Source organism: Theropithecus gelada, chromosome 11 (genome assembly GCF_003255815.1).
Source record: "Theropithecus gelada isolate Dixy chromosome 11, Tgel_1.0, whole genome shotgun sequence".
In the NCBI taxonomy this organism is placed as follows: Eukaryota; Metazoa; Chordata; class Mammalia; order Primates; family Cercopithecidae; genus Theropithecus; species Theropithecus gelada.
Genome location: NC_037679.1, coordinates 68823249 through 68837227, shown reverse-complemented (window position 1 = coordinate 68837227; position 13979 = coordinate 68823249). Strand labels below are relative to the sequence as shown.

Sequence of the window (13979 nt, the reverse complement as noted above, 5' to 3'; positions counted from 1 at the left end):
TCTCACTGTGTTGCCCAGGCTTGCCTCAAACTCCTGGGCTCAGGTGATCTCCCTCCTCGGTCTCCCAAAGCACTGGGATTACAGGCGTGAACCACTGCACCTGGCCTCCTCTAGGATTTTTAAGGCGTCTTATGAATCTAAAAAGTTCTCACATTCAGGATTCCACAAACTGGTTATCCTTTGGGCTTGAGATTCTGCTTCTGCGATGGATCCTGGGGAATATCCAAGGGCCTATTTGCTGCCCTTGGGTGTTGCTGGGCAGGAATCTGCCTGCATTTCCCACCCCAATTTCTACATCCTGCACCCCACCCCCACCCCCAGCAAGCCTGGCTGGGTCTCTGCCCCGCCAGGGCCCCGAATGACTGTCCCGTGTCCCCAGGTCAGACGGCCCTGCACATCGCCATCGAGCGTCGCTGCAAACACTACGTGGAGCTCCTCGTGGCCCAAGGAGCTGACGTCCACGCCCAGGCCCGTGGGCGCTTCTTCCAGCCCAAGGATGAGGGAGGCTACTTCTACTTTGGTAAGGAGGGGCGTGGCGGGGGCCGACAGCGCGCTGGAGAAGCATGGCGGGAGATAGCGTGATACTGCTTGGTGTCTGCAGCCCTGACCATCCCCCAGACACCCAGGGCCACTCTGGCCATGGGCGCAGACAGCACTCTGGAGCACAGGCTGCACGCCGGTCTTGGTCACGGGGCCCTTGCCTCTGAGGTGTAAGTGCTATTGGGGAACTTGGCACCATGGACCTGGATTCAGATCCTCACTCCAGCCAGGCACGGTGGCTCACACCTGTCATCCCAGCACTTGGGGAGGTCAAGGCAGGAGGATCGCTTGAGGCCAGGAGTTTGAGACCAGGCTAGGCAACATAGCAAGACTCTGTCTCTTTTAAAAATTTTAAAAATGGCTGGGCGTGGTGGCTCATGCCTGTAATTCTAGCACTTTGGGAGGACAAGGCAGATGGATCACCTGAGGTCAAGAATTCGAGACCAGCCTGGCCAACAACATGGTGAAACCCCATCTCTACAAAAATAACAAAAATTAGCTGGGCATGATGGTGGGTGCCTGTAATCCTAGTTACATGGGAGGCTGAGGCAGGAGAATTGCTTGAACCTGGGGGACAGAGGTTGCAGTGAGCCAAGATTTCCCCATTGCATTCCAGCCTGGGTGACAGAGAGAGGATGGATATCAAAAACAAAAAAACAAAAAAAAAAAAAAAAAAATTAGATGGTATGGTATCATGTGCTTGTAATCCCAGCTGCTTCGGAGGCCAAGGCTGGAGGATCACTTGAACCTAGGAGTTCGAGGCTGCAGTGAGCTGTGATTGCACCACTGTATTCCAGCCTGGACAACAGAGCAAGACTCTGTCTTTAAAAAGCAAAAAGAAAACAACAAAAAAAGCCAAATCCTCACTCTGCACTTTCCAGGCATGTGACCTCACTTCCCTCACCTTCCCCAGCTGTGCAGTGGGGATCATGAGAGGCCCTTGGGCTGTGTTGTCAGCACCCAACCTGTATTGTCTGTGTCCTTTAATCTGGTTTATGCTGGGACCAACATCACCAGGCCCAAAGCCCACCACTGCCGTTGTCATCGCTGGACTCATAAAATATTTTGAATCTTGCCCGTGCTTAAAGGCACTCATTATGTGCAGCTCAGGGACAAAGTCACACAAAGAATTCCATCATCGGCTGGGCACGGTGGCTCATGCCTGTAATCGTGGCACTTTGGGAGGCCAAGGGGGGCAGATCACTTGAGGTCAGGAGTTTGAGACCAGCATGGCCAACATGGTGAAATCCTGTCTCTACTAAAAATACAAAAATTAGCCAGGTGTGGTGGCAGATGCCTGTAATCCCGGCTACTTGGCTGAGGCACAAGAATTGCTTGCACCCAGGAGGTGGAGGTTGTAGTGAGCCGAGATTGTGCCACTGCACTCCAGCCTGGGCGACAGAGTGAGACTTTGTCTCAAAAATAATAATAATAATAATTCCATCATTGGATGTGTCCAGTCCCTGACAGCCTCCGACTCGCATGGCTGTGCCCTTAACTAGCCATACCCTATCACCCTGGCATCACCCAGAGAAACGTGCAGTTCATATCCACTGCTGGTACTGTCTCCATCATCCTCAGAGTGCCACAGTGTCCATCCCCCGAGTGTCTGCAGGCAGAGTCCCACCCTGGGTCCCCTTCGCGGACCTCCCACCCTCCACCCTGGCCCGTAGGGGAGCTGCCCTTGTCGCTGGCTGCCTGCACCAACCAGCCCCACATTGTCAACTACCTGACGGAGAACCCCCATAAGAAGGCAGACATGCGGCGCCAGGACTCACGAGGCAACACGGTGCTGCACGCGCTGGTGGCCATCGCCGACAACACCCGTGAGAACACCAAGTTCGTTACCAAGATGTATGACCTGCTGCTGCTGAAGTGTGCCCGCCTCTTCCCCGACAGCAACCTGGAGGCCGTGCTCAACAACGATGGCCTCTCACCCCTAATGATGGCTGCCAAGACGGGCAAGATTGGGGTGAGTATACAGCTGGGGGCATAGCTGATCCACCCACTTGTGCCCCTCTGCACACACACATGAGGGTCTGCTGCTGGTATTCATTATTGATATGTGCACACACCTCCCAACACGCCAACCCCAGTGTGCAGATGTCCCAGCTCAAGAACCTGCTATGGCTCCCTAGTGTCCAGCCAAGCTTCTTAGCTTCATCCCTGAGCCTCTTGCCTCATGTCACCCTACTGGATGTTCACCACTCCACCCCCACCAGCCAGGATGCACCGCTGATAGGAAAGTGAGTCCCAGGGCTCTAGCCCAGCAGTGCTCCCAGCCTCGAACCTGCTGAGTGCCCCTGCCCTAGTTCCTTCCCCTTTCTGGGCTGCACAGCATGGGGCCTGGAGAAGGGTTTCTCAACTTCAGCACGATTATTTTGGGCGGCAGGTTCTTTGTGGTGGGGACCATCTTGTGCTTTTGCCAGACATTGATCTGCATCCCGGGTCTCTACCCACCAGATGCCAGGAGCACCTTCCCTTAAACTTGTGACCACCAAAAATATCTCCAGAACGTTGCTGAAATGTCCTCTGGGGGGCACTGTCACTGTGTTTGGGAACCAAGTCTGGAGTGCCCTAGAGGCAGGAGCACCTGTCCAAGCCCTGGGGCTACCACTTCCCAGTGTGTGACCTCAGACATCTCATCTCCCTTTTCTGTGCCTCAGTTTCCTTGTCTGTAAAATGGGGATATAAGAGTGCCCTCTGGTGTGGTGTTGTGACAATTAAATGCAGTATCCACATAAGGCTCTTAGGAAGGAGCCCAGGAGAGGCAATAAGTGCTCACTTACATGTCTGTAATGCCAGCTAGTTGGGAGGCTGAGGTGAGAGGATTGTTTAAGTCCAGCCTGGGCAACATAGTGAGATCCTAAATAAATAAAAACCAAAGTAAAAATAAATAAATAAAAATGTAGCAAAAATTACTGAAATTGCAATTATTCCAGGACCCTGAGGCAGTAGAAAGGCTCCGGCTTAAATCCTAGCTTCGGCTGGGCTCGGTGGCTCATGTCTGTAAACCTAACACTTTGGGAGGCTGAGGTGGGAGGATCACTTGAGCCCGGGAGATTGAGGCTGCAGTGAGCTGTGATAGTGCCACTGCACTCCAGCCTGGGCAACAGAGCAAGAACCTGTCTCAAAAAAAAACCCAAAATCCTGGCTGGGCACGGTGGATCACACCTGTAATCCCAGCACTCTGGGAGGCTGAGGTGGGTGGATCACCTGAGGTCAGGAGTTCAAGACCAGCCTGGCCAACATGGTGAAACCCCGTCTCTACTAAAAATACAGAAATATTAGCCAGGTGTGGTAGTGGGCACCTGTAATCCCAGCTACTCAGGAGGCTGAGGCAGGAGAATTGCTTGAACCTGGGAGGCGACGGTTGCAGTGAGCTGAGATCACGCCACTGCACTCCATCCTGGGTGACAGAGTGAGATTCTGTCTCAAAACAAAAACAAACCCCAAAATCCTAACATTGCCTGACCTTGGGCAATTCCCAACCCCTCTCTGTGCCTCAGGTTCCCTGTGTGTAAGCCAGGGAAGGAGTGGTAACAGGAAGGACCGCATATGATCGTCAGTATTATAATTCACATATTATTAAGATGGATTCATTGCTATTTTAACGGCATGAAGAAGATATTCATTACAATTAAGATGTTGAAGGCTCATTCAGGGTCCGTCTGGCTCCAGCTGACTGGTTAAGTGTCTTCTGGAACACCTTTCATTTTTCCCAGCCTCCACTCCTTATCTGTAAACCAAGATAATAAGAGCAAGAATTAAACAAGATGAGGAAGGGGTCCTCCAGCAGTCGGTGCTCAGCTGTTTTCTGGGGAGGCGTCATGTGCTGAGCTGGGCCCAGCCCTGGGGACCTCTCCAGTGTGAGCCCCCTGACCCTCCTGGCCCCCTGTGTAGATCTTTCAGCACATCATCCGGCGGGAGGTGACGGATGAGGACACACGGCACCTGTCCCGCAAGTTCAAGGACTGGGCCTACGGGCCAGTATATTCCTCGCTTTATGACCTCTCCTCCCTGGACACATGTGGGGAAGAGGCCTCCGTGCTGGAGATCCTGGTGTACAACAGCAAGATTGAGGTGGGCTCCAGGAGAGGGCATGGGGTGCGAGGAAGGAGGGGCAGGGCTGGGAGCAGGGATGGGGCCCTGGGGCTGGGCTAGGGGAGAGAGCCTCAGCCTCTAGGGCCCAACGTGGTGGATCTGTTGGCTGAATGCAAGAGAAGGTGCCAATTAAGTGCCCAGAACAGTGTCTGGCATGTGAGGAAATGAGCAAGACTTGTGGGAAGGTGGACTTTTGGAGCAGGTAGGACTGGGTTGGGATCCTGGCTCTGTAACTTACATGCCGTGTGTCTCAGGACAAGTGGCCCCACCTCTGTGGGTCTCAGCTTCCTCGTTTGTGACCTGGGGATAAGGATCATGCATATCCCATGGGGCTGTTGGGAGGACCAAAGAGGTTAATTTTAGAATGGCCTGGTACAGAGTAAAGATTATGTCAGCTTTTACCATTCGTGGTTGTTATATGAACTTTTGAAAGCTCTTTTTTTCAGTGAGGCATGGTGGCTTATGCCTGTAATTCCAGCATTTTGGGGAGCCAAGGTGGGCGGATTGCTTGAAGCCAGGAGTTTGACACCAGCCTGGGCAATATGGCGAAACCCCGTCTCTACAAAAATAAAAATAAAAATAAAAGTTAGCTGGGCGTGGTGGTGCGAGCCTGTAGTCCCAGCTACTTGGGAGGCTGAGGTGGGAGGATCACCTGAGCCTGGGGAGGTCGAGGCCTCAGTGAGCTGAGATCATACCACTGCACTCCAGCCTGGGTGACAGTGGGAGACCCTGTCTCAAAAAACAAAACAAAACAAAACAAGCTTTTTTTTTTTCTACTTAGCAATATTTTGTGAACATCATTCTGTAGTTTTAAATATTCTTTGGTAATATTGTCGCTGCATGTAAATGTACCATATTCAAATGAACCGTTCTGTTATTGTTGGTCGCTTGGGTTTGTTTCTGCCTGTAACTATCAGGAATAACACTACAAGAGCATCTCTGTGGCTGTGTTATTGCACAAATCATAAATATGGAGAAACTCAAGTCATTAAAGGGCTAGGAAGCTATACAAAGGGAGCAGAAAATGCTGGGGACTGGGTGCAGGTGGTCACCCTTCTAACCCTGCCCTGTGGCTTACTGGTCTGTGAGCTTGGCTTCCTTGCAAGACCTCATTTCTCTTATTTTTTGAATTAGTGGCCATCTTGATTTAAATTAGTAGTGGCAGCAGGTTTAGCATCTCAGGTGCAAACTGATTGATTGGTAGTGTCTACCCAGGGAACTGTATGAATACAATTGTGCAGGGCTCAATTATTGATGGCTGCCCTGGGTTCAGAATTGGAGAATTGTGGTAAGTCAATCATTTATCATCTTTGGGCAAAAATTTCTCAATCTTTCTCTCTGAATCAGAATTTCTGAGAATGAAGGCCAGGATTTATACTTGCGGCAAGCTACATAGATGATTTTGCGGCCAACAGCTTGGTACTATCCACAGATTGGAGTTTGGGAACCATGAGAATAAATGTCCTTTTTTCTTTTTTGAAACGGAGTCTCGCTCTTGTTGCCCAGGCTGGAGTGCAGTGGCACAATCTAGGCTCACTGCAATCTCCGCCTCCCAGGTTCAAGTGATTCTCCTGCCTCAGCCTCAGGAGTAGCTGGAATTACAGGTGCCCGCCACCACGCCCGGCTAATTTTTGTAGTTTTAGTAGAGTCAGGGTTTCACCACATTGGATAGGCTGGTCTTGAACTCCTGACATCAGGTGATCTGCCTGTCTCGGACTCCCAAAGTGCTGGGATTACAGGTGTGAGCCACCGTGCCCTGCCTGAAAATAAATGTCTTTTAAGGGACTTTCCAGTTCTGAGTTCTGTGATGCTAGAATAGGGCGGAAAGGCACATTGAGGCAGAATTGGGCAGAATCTCAAATGGTGAGTGCGGGAGCTTGGGGCTGATGTTCAGTGTCTGTCCAGTTCCCCATGAATCCTTGAACGCAGCTGAGGAATGGATGGAAAGAGAAAGCGCTGTCGGGGCGGAGGGTGGGGGAAAGCACAGCCAGGGCAGCCTGCCAGGACCCCCCACCTCAGGAAGGCAGCCCCTGACCACCCTGCCTCTCACAGAACCGCCACGAGATGCTGGCTGTGGAGCCCATCAATGAACTGCTGCGGGACAAGTGGCGCAAGTTCGGGGCCGTGTCCTTCTACATCAACGTGGTCTCCTACCTCTGCGCCATGGTCATCTTCACCCTCACCGCCTACTACCAGCCGCTGGAGGGCACGGTGAGTGCCCAGGGACCGGGCAGGGGCTGGGGCAGGCACTGGCTGAGCCATGCAGGACGGGGGCACAACCTCGTCCCTCTGGGTCCCCTGTAGGAGGAACTGGAGAAGGTTTAGGAACAGGTTGGGGAGGCGCCCTCCAACAGGCAGGGGTGGCCCTGAGCTGGGAGGAGGGAGACTCAGGAGCAAGAGAGTGAAGGAGGAGGCTACATGGGATCCAGATGTTTTGGGTCTGGGGGAACATCTGGATTGGGGGCCAGATGTCAGAGGGGCCGGGTGATGACCTGTGTGCCCTTGCTGCTCCCCAGCCACCGTACCCTTACCGCACCACGGTGGACTACCTGCGGCTGGCTGGCGAGGTCATTACGCTCTTCACTGGGGTCCTGTTCTTCTTCACCAACGTGAGTGCCTGGCCCCCGTGCCCCCCACTCTGCCTGCTCTCCTCTTCCTCTTCTCTTCCTGCACCTCTTTTCTCTCCTTCTTCTCTTCTCTCTCCTCCAAATTGTCCTTCTCCTTTCCTTCCTCCTTTTATTTTCCCATTTCTCTTCTACCTCCTCCAATCCCATGTTCTCCATCTCTGCTTTTTTCTCCTTTTCTAACAGGAAAGAGTCCTTTGTCTTTTCTCTGTACCGGCCTCTGCCTCCCTATCTTCTGTCCCTTTCTCTGTCTCCTCTTTCCTCCTCTCCTTTCCTGCTGGCCCCACCCCTTTCACGTGCCCCCTCCTGTCTTCCAGATCAAAGACTTGTTCATGAAGAAATGCCCTGGAGTGAATTCTCTCTTCATTGATGGCTCCTTCCAGCTGCTCTAGTAAGTGGAGGTCCCTGGGCCAGCAGGTTTTGGGTGAGGAAGGTGGGTTTGGGTTGCTAGGTCATCCAGATTCAGGAAAGAGGTGATTCTATTAGAATGAATCCACCCAACCTGGGCAGCTCTAACCCAAAGTCAGGACAAAGCCACAAACAACAGGGTTTTCTGGTTAAAGAAAAATTCTGATTGCTAGGGAGTTATCATATATACCATGGATAGAAATAATTATGCTGGTGAATGATTGCTAATGTCTGCCTGAAGGGCCATGTTAAGAATTTTGCACCTGTGTCTGTGTTTAGTGGGAAAGAGTTGGGATTGATTAATGATGTCTGCCTGGGACACAGGATGAGAGAGTTACTGCGTGTGTGTTACCTCTTCCACATTTCCCTTAGAATTGGAGAACGATGAAATTCACTTAGCCACAAAGTCTCCACTGAACACCACTAAGTCTGTCTTTAGCAATTCCAAGGGGCATCACTTCAGAATCTTGTGGGACCTCAGGATTAATTGCCAGCTCATTGAATGTTGTTGTTAACAGAAAGCTGGGGAACCCTGCTAATCCACTTTGTTTCTTTCCTGGGGGTCTAGAAGGCATTGGGAAGTCCTGATACCCTGGAGGGCTTGGAGGCTTGTCTCCCCCTCCAGAGCCTCATTGTCCCCTCTCCCCTCTGGCCTCTCTTGTGGTCTCTGCTGCACTGCAGCTTCATCTACTCTGTCCTGGTGATCGTCTCAGCAGCCCTCTACCTGGCAGGGATTGAGGCCTACCTGGCCGTGATGGTCTTTGCCCTGGTCCTGGGCTGGATGAATGCCCTTTACTTCACCCGTGGGCTGAAGCTGACGGGGACCTATAGCATCATGATCCAGAAGGTACGGGCTGGGAGGGCCCTCTGGACTCGTGTGTTCCTGGAGGGAGCCACACACACCACATGCACACTTATGCGCCTGCAGACCTGAGGATGCCGGGTACCGTGAGGGCAGGAGGCATGGTCTGGACACTGGGGTGGGACCAGGGTGGAGATGGAGAAATGGGGAAAGTGAGAAACCACATGTCTCCTGTTTGCCTCCATAATCCCACTGGGGTCTTTAGATCCTCTTCAAGGACCTTTTCCGATTCCTGCTGGTCTACTTGCTCTTCATGATCGGCTACGCTTCAGGTGAGCTCTGGGTGCTCAGGTGGGCCTGGCAGGGGTGGTGCAAGGACGGGAACAGTAGCCATGATATATTGGGGACAATAGCAGCCTTGCTGAGTTCTTTTTTTTTGAGATGGAGTTTCACTCCTGTTGCCCAGGCTGGAGTGCAATGGTGCAATCTCAGCTCACTGCAACCTCCACCTTCCAGGTTCAAGCGATTCTCCTGCCTCAGCCTCCCATGTAGTTGGGATTATAGGCTCCTGCCACCACGCCCCACTAATTTTTTTTTTTGTATTTGTAGTAGAGACAGGGTTTCACCCTGTTGGCCAGGCTGGTCTTGAACTCCTGACCTCAGGTGATCCACCCATCTTGGCCTCCCAAAGTTCTGGGATTACAGGTGTGAGCCAATATGCCTGGCCACTGAGTTCTTATTTGTATGCCAGGCACTAGACTAAGTAACGTTTCCATCCTTGACCCCCAACAAGCCTGTAAGCTAAGTGCCTTTATTATCCCCTGTTATAGAAAAGGAAACTGAGGCTTAAGAGGGTTAAATAACTAGCACAAGTTCAAAAGCCAGTGAATGGTGGCTGGGTGCAGTGGCTCACGCCTGTAATCCCAGCACTTCGAGAGGCCAAGGTGGGTGGATCACTTGAGGTCAGGAGTTTGAGACCAGCCTGGCCAACGTGGCGAAACCCTGTCTCTACCAAAAAATACAAAAATTAGACAGGCATGGTGGCACGCAACTATAGACCCAGCTACTCGGAAGGCTGAGGCACAAGAATCGCTTGAACCCAGAAGGTGGAGGTTGCAGCGAGCCAAGATGGCACCACTGCACTCCAGCCTGGGCAACACAGCGAGACTCTGTCTCAAAAAAAAAAAAAAGAAAAAAAGGTAGTGAATGGTAAAACTGGAGTGTCAGCTATTGCTACAAAGGAAGCCACCTAAAGCTTAGTGGCTTAAAATAGCACCCACTTGTTATTATTATTATTAGTATTGTTTGTTTTTTGTGGCAAGGTCTCTGTAGCTGAGGCTGGATGGCAGTGGTGCTCTTGGCTCACTGCGACCTCTGCCTCCCAGGTTCAAGCGATTCTCTTGCCTCAGCCTCTTGAATAGCTGGGATTACAGGCGTGTGCCACCATGCATGGCTAAGTTTTATATTTTTGGTAGAGATGGGGTTTCACCATGTTGGCTAGGTTGGTCTCGACCTCCTGACCCCAAGTGATCTACCCACCTTGGCCTCCCAAAGTGCTGGGATTACAGGCGTGAGCCACTGTACCAGGCCAACTTATTATTGCTTATGAGTCGGTGGGTCAGCTGGGTGGCTGTGCTGCCCTGGGCCAGGTTTGGTTGATCCCTACAGGCTCTTGTGCCTGTGGTCAGCTGGCAGGCTGGCTGCCGGCTGACTAGTCTAGCTAGTATGGACTTGGTTAGAGGGGCTTTGCTATCTATCTTCCACGTGGTCACTCATCTCTGGCCAGCTAGCTTGGGCTTGTCCATATGGTAGCCTTAGGCTTCCAAGAACATGAGCAGAAGTGTTCAAGGACACCTCCTGGCATGGCATCACTGCTGCCTTACTCTGTTGGCCAAAGCAAGTCCCAAGGCCAGCCTCGATTCAACGGATGGGGAAATAGACGTCATTTCTTTTTTTTCTTGTTTTTGGGTGGAGACAGGGTCTCCCTATGTTGCCCAGTCTGGTCTTGAACTCCTGGGCTCAAGCAGTCCTCCCACCTCAGCCTCCCAAAGTGCGGGATTATAGGTGCGAGCCACCATGCCTGGCCTAGACTCCACTTCTTGGTGGGAGAAGCTGTAAAGCCACATTGAAGGGGCATGGATACATGGGAGGATAAAATTTAATAATTAAACTACTAGCCCAGGTATTTTCTTAAAGCCTGACATCAGCTCCCTTTGATACACCTCCTCCCTGATGTCACGATGCCACTCAGAAGCATTCTGGGACCTCAGTGGCATGGGCCATGAGGGAAGGACCAGGGACCAGGGCTGGAGAAACTGACCAAGTCCTTGGGCTGGTCCCTGAGGGGTGGGTGATCTGACATCAATGCCCAGCATCCAAAGGGGACTGGCCAGCTCAGGTTAGACCCAGACACATTCACATCTGAGCAGGTTCATCTGGGGACGAGCCTGGCACAGGAATCTCATGAGGGTGATACTTTAACCCATGACGGTGGCCAAGGCTCTATGTGGATTATTGGGGGGAAGTGGAATTGTGGTTTTCACTAGGAAGATAGGGACAGGGTACAGCTTTCCCCTTCCAGGGATCACACTGGAAAAACTAGACAGTGTCAAGAATTCAGCAGTTTGGGATTCAGGTCAGCGATCTAGCCCTACTGCAGTCCTAGTTATTGAAACCGAGCAGAAACAAGGGTTAGAGTAGCAGCTGAGAAGTCAGCTCAGTCACAGGGCTTCTCCTTATAGGATGCACTAGATCTCGGTTCTGAGGCTGACATGACATAAACAGGACACACACGCTTCTCTTCCCACACTTTGGTGCCCATAGCAGACATTACTAATGGATCACAGAACAGTTTTTCTGGTGGGTCCAGACAAGGTCTCAAAATCCTTCTCTGTTGAGAAGGTGCTATACAACTGAAGAGCATTAGCATATGAGTTGAAATCTGCATACTCTGATCTCTGGTTGCAGGCAATATGACATTCTATGCCCCACAGACTGATGGGACTGAGCCTTCTTCATGCTCCCCTCCCTGGCTGGTTTAGGGACAGGTTGTTGCTGCCAAACTGTGTTGAGAAGGAATCTGAAGCTTCACCTGGGCTTAGTAGGAAAGGAGAACCATGATGAGTTTGAGATGTCTGGAACAGGAGAGGCCCCTTAGAGAACATGGCTTCGGGGACAGTCAGGACTGGTGCCTGGTTTCAGCCCCCATTTTTCCTCTCTGGGTTGGGGTGCAGTGGGAAGCTGTCAGAGAGAGAGTCTGCCCCTGGGAATAGGGACATTCCAGAGCCCCCAGTACCTCCAAGAATGGTAGGTTGCATTAGGATTTCCCAACACTATTGACATTTGAGACCAGATCATTCTTAGTGGCAGGGACCATCCTCTGCATTGCAGGGTGTTGGGCAGCACCCCTGGCCTCCACCCACCTGATGCCAGTAGTACCCCCACCCCCAGTCGTAACAACTCAAAATGTCTTTAGACATTGTCAAATGTCCCCTGATGGGGAAAACTGAGACCCTCCCTGGACTAGATCCTGAAAACCTCTTCCCTCCCAGTAGCAGGGAACCACCAGGTTGTGTAAGGAGGGGTGAACTGTCCCAGGTTGGAAACAGAGCAGGTCAAAACTCCCATGCTTTTCAGTAGTGAGATTGCGCCTGTGAGTAGCCACTGCACTCCATCCTGGGCAACATAGCAAGACCCCATCACAGAAAGAGAGAGAGAGAGAGAGAGAGAGAGAAAACCTCTTCCTATAAGCAAGAGTTTATGGAAAGAGCAAAGGCTTCAAAGGCTTTGGGATCAGGAGGACCTGGGTTTGGCGTGGCTTGGCTGACGTGCAGGGTGACACAGGTCAGCGTGTGGGCCAGGGTGCTCCCCTCATTAGGCCTCAGCTTTCCCCTCCAGCAAATGAAAATGACACCCTCCACCTCTGTGCGTGTCCTCACACTCAGCGAGTGCCACCCCCACCCCTCCCACAGCCCTGGTCTCCCTCCTGAACCCGTGTGCCAACTTGAAAGTGTGCAATGAGGACCAGACCAACTGCACAGTGCCCACTTACCCCTCGTGCCGCGACAGCGAGACCTTCAGCACCTTCCTTCTGGACCTGTTTAAGCTGACCATCGGCATGGGCGACCTGGAGATGCTGAGCAGCACCAAGTACCCCGTGGTCTTCATCATCCTGCTGGTGACCTACATCATTCTCACCTTTGTGCTGCTCCTCAACATGCTCATTGCCCTCATGGGCGAGACGGTGGGCCAGGTCTCCAAGGAGAGCAAGCACATCTGGAAGCTGCAGGTGAGGCCCCAGGGCCCCCAGCCCCATCCCACCGGCCACCCTTGTCCTTCTAAGGACACTCACCCGACTGGCTTCCTCGGCCTTCCATTCTGAGCAAGCCGTGTCTTCTCATTCTGCCTCCACTTCCCTGTCTGTAAAATGGGCATCAGAGGCTGCTGCTGACTTCCCGGAGCTGCCTCATGAATTTCGAGGTGGCTTCTTGCCTGGCCACCAGCAGTGGACTCAGATTCTCCTTGCGGTTCAGCTCACAGGACACAGTTGGCTCCACCCAGCATGACTGAGTGACTTCTGCCAGCTCAGAAAGTGCTCAGTGGCCATCAGCGTTTCAGCAGGTGTCCCATGCTGAGCCCAGGGGCAGCTTTTATGCTTCAGCACGCCAGCACAGGGATGTCAGCATTCTCACGGGGGTCTTTTACTAGCAACCGTGAGCATGCTTCCTAGAGGAGAAACCAGTGGGGACAGGGGCTGCTTTGGCCCCGGGGAGCTGCAGCCTTTACTTCCCAAAAGCTTTCTATACAATCCTGGGAAGCGCAGGCCCTGGGATCACAGCCCTCCCAGGCCAGGTGCAGCCTCCAAACCTGGTGTCCTAATAAACAGTGCTGCCCCATGGCCCAGGAATATAGCACCCATATTTACTTTGACTGTGCATTTCAGGAAAATGGTGCAGTGAAAAAAAAAAAGGCCCAAGGTTGTCCTCCCAGGACTGCGTCTGAGGGAAACAACTCTGGCCTGCTCTTAACCTTTATCTGTATTGCTTACTTCATTGGGCCTCAGTTTCCCCACTGGGCATTACAGGATGCAAACAGGGCATCCTGTGGGCTGGAGTGCAATGGCACGCTCTTGGCTCACTGCAACCTCTGCCTCCCAGGCTCAAGTGATTCTCCGACCTCAGCCTCCCAAGTAGCTGGGACTAAGGTGTGCACCACTGCACCTGGCTAATTTTTGTATTTTTTGTAGAGATGGGGTTTCACCATGTTACCCAGGCTGGTCTTGAACTTCTGAGCTCAAGCGATCGGCGGGCCTTGGCTTCCCAAAGTGCTGAGATTGCAGGTGTGAGCCATTCCACCCAGCCTCAGACCATTATATTAAAAAAAAAAACCAAAAAAACTGCAAATTTAAAAATTAAAAGTTTTCCTATGAAAATCCAGATTTCCGGCTTTTCTTGAAAAGTTGGAAGCCCCAGGCAGTGCAGGGTCCAAATTCCTGCCTGGGA

The 13979-nt window shown here is 52.1% G+C and overlaps 1 protein-coding gene across 2 annotated transcripts in view; it reads left to right on the top strand.

Annotated features, from left to right (window-relative positions):
* The window catches only part of TRPV4 (transient receptor potential cation channel subfamily V member 4), a 56010-nt gene that overhangs the window by 37564 nt on the left and 4467 nt on the right, over positions 1–13979 (top strand). For both annotated transcript variants that reach the window (XM_025402090.1, XM_025402091.1), the window contains exons 5-13: positions 380–520; positions 2214–2512; positions 4444–4623; positions 6697–6855; positions 7161–7253; positions 7586–7659; positions 8358–8523; positions 8744–8810; positions 12450–12766. In XM_025402090.1, coding sequence (XP_025257875.1) covers positions 380–520; positions 2214–2512; positions 4444–4623; positions 6697–6855; positions 7161–7253; positions 7586–7659; positions 8358–8523; positions 8744–8810; positions 12450–12766 — 1496 coding nt within the window. The remainder of the gene's footprint in view (positions 1–379; positions 521–2213; positions 2513–4443; positions 4624–6696; positions 6856–7160; positions 7254–7585; positions 7660–8357; positions 8524–8743; positions 8811–12449; positions 12767–13979) is intronic.